The sequence below is a fragment of the Stegastes partitus genome, unplaced genomic scaffold (genome assembly GCF_000690725.1).
Source record: "Stegastes partitus isolate 25-593 unplaced genomic scaffold, Stegastes_partitus-1.0.2 Scaffold460, whole genome shotgun sequence".
NCBI lineage: Eukaryota > Metazoa > Chordata > Actinopteri > Pomacentridae > Stegastes > Stegastes partitus.
The window spans coordinates 3942-12346 of record NW_007578191.1 but is presented as its reverse complement, the minus strand read 5'-3'; the positions used below and the strand labels follow the sequence as shown (position 1 = coordinate 12346).

Sequence of the window (8405 nt, the reverse complement as noted above, 5' to 3'; positions counted from 1 at the left end):
TGGGATGTTCACTCTGTGTGTGTGTGAGTGTGTGTGTGTGAGAGAATTGGCGAAGAGTGCTTATTCTCAGTGGTGAAGGAAGGCCTGTTGTAGGTCACCTCTGTGATAGCTCCATCTCTCCTTATCACCCCTTCACTCTGTCTATCTGTCCTTGCCCATCACTCTTCCTCTCTATCTCTCCCTCTCTCTCTCTTCCTGTCACTCACTCACCTTTCCAATCTTCGCCTCCACTTCAAACTTCACATTCCCTCCACAAGGTTATCGCACATCAGCTACTTAAACAGTGTGTGTGTGTGTGTGTGCGGTGGTGTATTATTTTCAGATGCTAGACCACCATAAAACATCAAAGTCACTTTTTTTTTTGGTTGCACTGTCTCTACCTCACCACTTAAACATTTCAGGGTCTGCTGATTGCCTCTGTTTCTGTCTCTCTCTCTCAAAAAGCACATAAAACCATATGAGCACACGCTGCCACGGAACGGTACGTGTCAGCTGGTTTGCATCAGATCAGAGGCTGATTGGGAAAATGCCCAAACTGCCCTCAGCACACTGCCATCTCCTTGCCCTCTGGCTAATTAATTTCCCAGATCGAGCATGTCCCAACCATAAAGTGCTCTCCCTCCTTGCGTCGCTCTCAATCTGTTCCTCCTCTCTACCGAGCCTGGCTGGTTTCAGTTCCCCGCGGCCTTCGAGTGCGTTTGCCCCGAAATGTCAGGGCAAAGAGCATCACCTTCGCCTCTCTCATTTTCCTCTTTCTTCTCTTTGCTCTTCGTATCTGAATATGTTTTCTTTTTTATATCTCGGTTTTTGTCGCACCAAGTTCATGTTCAAGTCAAACCCCCAGCGGGCTTCTTTTTTTTTTCTCTCTCTCTCCATACAGATTGCCGTTTCCCTCAAGTTCTCACAGTTTCAAATTTGTCAGTTCGCAAAGCAACAGCCTCCCTTCTTGTTTCCTACCTCCCATGTGTGTGTGCTTCTGCTGCTTTACTGGGCATGTTGTTTACTGAATTAGTTGTGGCACTCCGCGTGACCCCGGTCAGTTTGACTGGGGTACTTTGAAGATGAGCGCAGTGTGTTAATCAATCAGACAGCGAGGCCCACACTTGGCCAGGTCAGACAGGCATCAAAGGAGCTAAGTGACGTCCACATGGTGCTTATTCAGGTCGTCTTACACTGCTTTTACACTCTGTTTGACATCGTGTGTATTTACACGCATGTAGACAGGCTCCCGTGAAAGCGCATTCCCGTTTCTGCGCCACACAAATCAATGTCGTGTTATGCACACGCAGGAAAACGCATGTGAGCGAATTCAGATGCTTCCTGTTCAGTCATGTAATAAGAAATGGAGATTGGGATGCTCAGAATCCTCTTTTTCCTCCTTTTGGCTTTTTGTGGGTTAAAATAAGTTGGGAAGCATTTTATGGGTAAGATCATCGGACAATAACGTCTATTTCGGGCTAATCCACCAGTTTAAGCGCTTGATACATCAAGGGACTTCATCACAGTGATGGCAGAAATATATGAATATCTGATAGGTGTCATGAAAGTAGCCCCTGATAAATAATTAGAGAATTTGGGGCGACCTGATAGCCGAGTGCTCAGGGCGGGTATCACATGTTAGCAGCGTGCTACTCTTACTCTCTTTGTCCCCTTATTTCCTGTCTCGCTCCGCTGTCGGTTTCAAATAAAGGCATGAAAATAATCTTTGAGGTGTTAAACAGAGCATACTTTATAAATGGTTCGATAAAATGTCATATTTGTATTGTCTCACAAGCGTATGTCGTGACAGCTGTATGTTACTGGTCTGCACCACTGCTGGCTTTTATGCACTCATTTGTAGTATTGGCTAGTGCAGGGGTCGGCAACCTTAAACACTCAAAGAGCCATTTGGACCCGTTTCCCATCGAAAAGAAAACACTGGGAGCCGCAAAACCCCTTTGAAATCTAAAATTAAGATAACACTGCGTATATCGTTTTTACCTTTATGCTATGTATATATAAAAAAAAAAACTATAGTGTTGCATTTATGAAATCAATGAAGTGCTACAGAGAAAACGAAATTTTATTTCCACAACAAAAACATCTTTAACTCCAACAACAACAAAAAAGACACTGGGTTGAAGGTTACCTTTAAATAAAATACTAAATATCTATTTGAATCCTCCTTGTATTTATGGAATAAAAGCCGATCTTAAATTATCCACCTGCAGCAAAGTAAAAATGTCGTCTGGTTGTCCTGCTGACTGCAGCTGGGACTGCTGACCAGACTGCTGACCGCCTGTGAGCGTTTTGGGACGGGAGGAACTCACGGCAGTAACTGCAGAACAATACGTGTTGTCTCCAAAGTCTCCAAAACACCAGAAAGAGTTGCTAGATTTGTTGCTAGTCGCTTTAGCCAAAAAATAAATAAATAAAAAATGTCGCCAAGAGGATTTGGAAAGTTGCCAGATTTAGCGAGAACGTCATCAAGGTGGCAACACTGCACATGCCGGCGAGTGTCGCACATCGGCGGTTATGACGCATGTTTTGAGCAAGTTCACAAAAACCTTCAAATTTAGAATTACATTTTAAAAACTAACGAGCTAAAATAAAATACATTTAAATTCAAATGCTCGCTATTTATTTTCCAAAGCCACAAGGAGCCACAGCAGAGGTACGAAAGAGCCGCGGGTTGCCGACCCCTGGGCTAGTGTAAGGAAGAAATACAGATGTGCTTGAAAATTAGCTTTCTGCATCTCTTGCCACTTCCGAAAAGAGGTTTTCTTTCGGTTCTGGGCGTACAGCAGCACAGTGTAAAGGGCAAGGCTGAGGCTAAGTTTTTAAATGCACACAAAGCCCCAAGTGATTGTCCTCAACATTAGACATGACAGTTGTGCTCTCTGGAATACATCAGCCATAATAAGCCCTTTTTCTCTTGTCCCTACTGCCGTATACACACATGCACACGCTGCATCACAGTAAATCTTTACCATATACCATTGCATCTTTCATACGCGTTCCGTCTTCATCAGCGGCTAAAATATGGCGTATAGGGTTACTGCAGACAGTCACGGGGATGGCTTCAGAGCAATAAGATAGCAGTAATGGCACACCATCATTTAGGAGAATGTAATAAGTGAATATCTAATAAGCCTGTAAAAGATGCTTAACCCCTGAAACTCTGAGGTCAGGTACGGAGATAGGAGAATAAGCTGATTACCGAAGGTTTCTTCTCACGTTGCGGTCATCGCAGGATTGACCAATTCCTGACCCCGCTGGTTGGAGTGCGGTTACCTTAGCCTGGAACCGCTCCTATGTTTGGATAAATCCGCCATTCATGGGGTTTGATAACGGCTTGTGCCTGATATGAGAAAGTAATAGGTTATGGATCTACGTCTGGAGATAATGTAGGAGTTAATGGAACACCAAAGATTTATGGTTTTACTCCGTTGCTTACCTTTGGTCGACATTTGTCACCGTGCTTCCCGGGAGTCGATCCTCGGGATGGAATTGTAATATTTTAAGAAGGTCTTAGTAAATTGAAGCTCCGGTGTTTTGACACATTCCCAAAAGGCACCAAATGGTCCGGAGCGCTCTTTATATTGATCTGTTGATTGATTTGTTCTTTTGGTGATTGATTGACAGGGAGATTTGTTGGCCTAAAATCCCAGGAGAACTTTAAAAGGACAGAAGCAATTGGTTTTAAATGCGATCTCCACCTGTTCCTTGTATGTTGATGTAGCGTTATCCCCCAGTGACAGCCTCGGTAAGAGACAGGTTAAATGTGGCATGGTCGGAATGAATGATATCCAGGATTTAAGGTCAATCTCTCTCTCCCTCTCTGCTTCCCTTCACACTGAAAGGGGGGGAGTGTGTACGCACATATACACACATGGAGGGAGAACCAGATCCTAAAGCCATTTTCAGGCAGGGCAGCAGAGTGTGTCCTCATTACCGTCTGTGACTGTGTAGTCACCACTCAGTCACAGCTCCTGCTGCCAGAATGGGATTTTCCCCCTCTTTTCTCCTCTGACTCCTCCACCTCTTTTTCACCTTAACTTCTCTTGCATATCGCTTCATCTATTTCTCAGACAGAAAATCATTATCAGTCAGGAAAGACAATTTCCTGCTCCTATGGTCCCTTATACACTGCCAGTCAAAAGTTTTTGAAAACCCTATATTTTATCTTGTGTTTTTTATTAAATTTAAACCAGCTTAATTGTCACTTAATAGGGAATATCCTAAAAATGTGGAATAAAAGAAGAAGTTTTAAATGACGGTTTTGTTTTAAAGTGGCGCAGACATGATGGAATTGGGTTGAAGTTTACAAAGGAGGCCTCTTAAAGTTTACTGTTTCTTGTGCAAAACGCTATTTATTATTGCTAAAAAAAAAAGGAAATATCAGAAACTCTTCACGTACTCAGAGGCAGTGAAGGCTAACAGATAACCGGTTTAGTAAAAGCATCATGTCGACACTAAACAAACGGACTTTACTGATGTGGCAATCAGCGACCAGTCTCTATTTACACAAATATAAATTAGATTATTATTAACACTTAGGTTTCTTTAATCTGTACCGAAAAAATGCAAAGGAGGCCCTGAAAATCTGGTTTCCCATGTATACGGATGATTAAGTGCATCTATGTGAATGACTGGGCAAAGAAACCTTCAGTCTTTTCTGTCTGTCTACCTATTTCATAAGTAGAAAAAAAAAATCCATATTTTGACATACGTAAAATACATGAATAGTCCTGCCAACAAGTAGGAACTTCACTTTGACTGTTTCTTTATGTCAAATAATTAATATGCTTTGCCGCTATCTCACGAAACAAAGGCACCGAGCTCCGTTTGAACACTGTGTCTCAGACAAGGTCAACAAAACTGTTCAATTGTGGTTAAAAAAAAGAAAAAAAAAAGAAAGGTTTCACTGAAAGCTCTTAGCCTTTGCAAAAGAAGCCAACGATTTCCATTTGCCACCAGGAGTAGCTGAAATTTACAGTCTCCCGATAGAGGATCAAAGGGAGCGCGGGAGAAGCAGAGCACACACAGGGATATTAGACTGTAATGGCAACCAGATGAACTTGTTGATAGAGTAGTAAACAAGTCTAAATAGCCTAACACTTGGCTTGTTCTGACAAAGGCATTATCTGACTCTCCAGCCTCGCCATCTTCAGAGCTTAACAGAATGATGTTCAGTGTTATTTGCTCTCCTCTTTCTCCTGGCAGCTATCTCAAACTGCCATATGTTTTTCTTTGTAAAAGCCCGGAGCCTGTCGACATTTACATTGTAATTCGGTTTAGGCAGGTGGCGTACGCGTAGGTGAGCGCAGCGCCGGTAATCAGGAAATGCACGGACAATGTATTCGCTTGCACCTCTTATACATTCATGATGGCAGGCACCTGTCTGCTTCTATCTGCCCACTTTGTCAGGTTGAGGGAAGTAAAGTTGAAGGGGAAGAAGCAGAGACGTAGGGGTTGGCAAAGGAGAAGCAGAGCGAGTTGTGTTTGATTTGTCGAACTATGAAGCTCTCCTCTTTTATTTGATCTTCCTTTTCCTCACAAACCACCTCAGTCTTTCTGCAAGGTTGTTCTTAACAGCAGCAATATGCGCGTCTTAACATCAGCTGAAAGGTCCGAACTCTGGTTTATCAGATTCAGGATCATGTGATTGGACGTGACAGGGAGAAGGAGGAAGGAGGAGGGAGGAGGCAGGATGGGAAGCCTCTTGACATCTTTTCAGCTTTGCAGACAGTGAAGCTCAGAAATAAACACAAGTGTCTTGATTTTTTAGCATACTCTAGCAGGTCAGCGTTACAAAACGTCGTGGCTACTTCATGTTCTTTTCACCCATCTGGCCTGCTGAAGCCTCCTCCCCATAGTGCCTTTTTTTATTTTATTTTTTTTTTACGTGAAACATAGTGTAGCTTCAAAGCTGTGTTACTGCCTGTTTAGCTATAATGTGCCATTATGCATGGCATCCAAGAGCATGCTGGAGCACAAAAGGAACCACATGTGGTGCACACCAAGTGCCCAAAGCTATATATTACATATGTTACATACTGTACACAAGTCTGCCTGCCTGTGTGTGTGTGTGTGTGTGTGTGTGTGTGTGTGGAGAAGCGTCTACATTACACAGCTCCAGCAGAAGGAAAGAGGCTTAAATACATGGAAAAAAAGCGTAAGATTATTCATTTCCCCTCTCCTTTGGGAACAAGCTCCTGCACCACAAACACACACTCGTATGTATGCATGTGCTCACACACATGTACGCACACACACACACTTGGACAGCAAGTCGTACCCAATGTGCAGGAACATAAATGATGTGCTGACTGCTTGTTATTTAATACTGTAATATGTGGAGGCACTTTGAAGAGCGCTGGTCATAAAAGTTAGAACGCAAAGAGGAAGAGATTCGATGTGAAAACGAGTTTGTACACATTAATTCCCTTCCAACTTATTGAAGTGGAGATGTCTCAAGCTTGTTTATTAAAAAAAAAAAAAGCACAAGTTTGAAGTGAATCGGATTTCTGCGAATGAGAAAACAACATCAGGGCTAAGTAACTATTTGAAGGTGCTGTCAAAGGCTTTCTCTGTCTTCGCCCTCCTCCTTTCATCTTTCCCTCATCCCTCACTCCTCCTCCTCCTCCTCCTCCTCCCTACCTTCCCACTCTCATTAGTGATGGTTGTGTGAGAGGAGAACAAAAGCCCAGGCCTGCCAATCGATCACCGAGCAGCGCTATCAATTGACTGGTGGAGCACAGGTCTCCTCCATCTACCCAACGATTGACGGGTCAGAGATTGATGAGGAAGATCGTCGTGTCCGTCCGCGTTAATGCAACAGAGTATGCCTTCATTTGAACTAGATTACCCAAGATTTAATCTGGTTGTTTTTGTCAGCTGCACATTTCAATTAGTCGATATATTAAGACGGTATCAAAGGAGCACCGCTTGTGAGCTATACTGTGTGTGTGTGTGTGAAGTTATGTATGCACACATGCTCTGGGGTTTAACAAAGCCCCCCCAGACACTGACAGATATTTGTTTTTGGTGGATACTCTTTACCCTGGCACTTTGTTTCTGCCCTGGCAGCAGTAAACACACACACACACACACACACACCCACAAGCAAAATTAAATCATACACTGGCATAGAGTCACACTTTACCCTGGCACGGTGTCACTGCCTTTCAGTACCGTGACTCATGCCAGCGTTCTAATGGATGAGTCCTGCAGCAGTCTGACCAAGCGCTGGGCGAGTTTTGCATGCGTGCATATGTGTGTGTGTGTGTGTGTGTGCGTATATTTTCAAGGCGTTGTGTAAACATTGGAATTACGTGTCACAGCTGGCCAGATGATTTGCCCCGGCTTCAACTCGAAATCTCCGCTCGTCTCTGTGGGAGGACGACGCTGTCACATTTGCATGAGAAAGGTTGTCAGACTAACACATTTTCTTGTTTCTCTCCTTCCTTCCTTCCCTCCTGTCTCCCCTTTTCCGTCTGCCGTCCACAGCTCTGATCGCCATAGGCCAGTACAGCAGCACTATCGAGACCGTGGACGCCGGCTGGTGTAAAGACATCACAGACCAGGGAGCCACACAGATTGCTCAGAGCAGCAAGTCCCTCCGCTACCTGGGCCTCATGAGATGTGACAAGGTAACAAGGCTCAGCCCATAATGTCTGCTTTCGTCTGATTTCCTGTCAGTATGCGCTCTCTCTGTACAGGTATGTGTGGCTTCAGATATGCCTCTGAATACATCCACTGCAAAGCAACTAAGGGAAATGTGCAGTATTTAATCTGCATTAAACACTTTGTGTCCCTGAAAATGATAATCACATGAATAATAAATTAAAATCTTTGGATTTTGGAATCTTTTGTCATATAAAACAAGCAATTTGGACTTGCAAGTATATTGCATTTGCATTATAAAGCAGCTGCTGTTAGTTGCAGCCTTTCTTAAATACGGTTATAACCCACTCTTATTGCTCTGAATGTGTTTAAAATGTGTACATGGGTGTGCACGCCTTCATATGTGTCTGCACATCTGTTGTCGTCTTAATCTGATATTAGTATGTGGAAAATTCTATGTATGATTATTAATACATATTTTAAAAAATAGATAAAAGCAACACAATAATTAATTCCGATGCAAAAACACTTCCAATATCACCATAAAGCAGCCTCGCTCAGTCATGTGCAACAACGCCCACATTAGCCAATAAACACAGACACACTCTGATCTCTGACGACTTCCTGTCATCTTAAGGTTTGCTGCCCATCTCTAATGCAGATACACACCCGCACAAATGCGATCAAACACATGAACTCTCACCAGATCCCGGTCAGAGCAGCTGCATCCAGAGGAAAGAATGTGAAGTACAGCAGCTAAGTCGCCGCCACCTGCGCCCAGTCTGTGTGATACAGGT

General features: G+C 43.5%; 1 protein-coding gene across 1 annotated transcript in view; it reads left to right on the top strand.

The window, feature by feature from the left end:
* fbxl17 (F-box and leucine-rich repeat protein 17) overlaps positions 1-7661 on the top strand; it is a 224888-nt gene extending 217227 nt beyond the window's left edge. Inside the window, exon 10 of the mRNA XM_008286602.1 lies at positions 7492-7661. Coding sequence (XP_008284824.1) covers positions 7492-7655 — 164 coding nt within the window. The 3' untranslated portion in view covers positions 7656-7661. The remainder of the gene's footprint in view (positions 1-7491) is intronic.
* Positions 7662-8405: the final 744 nt, after the last annotated feature.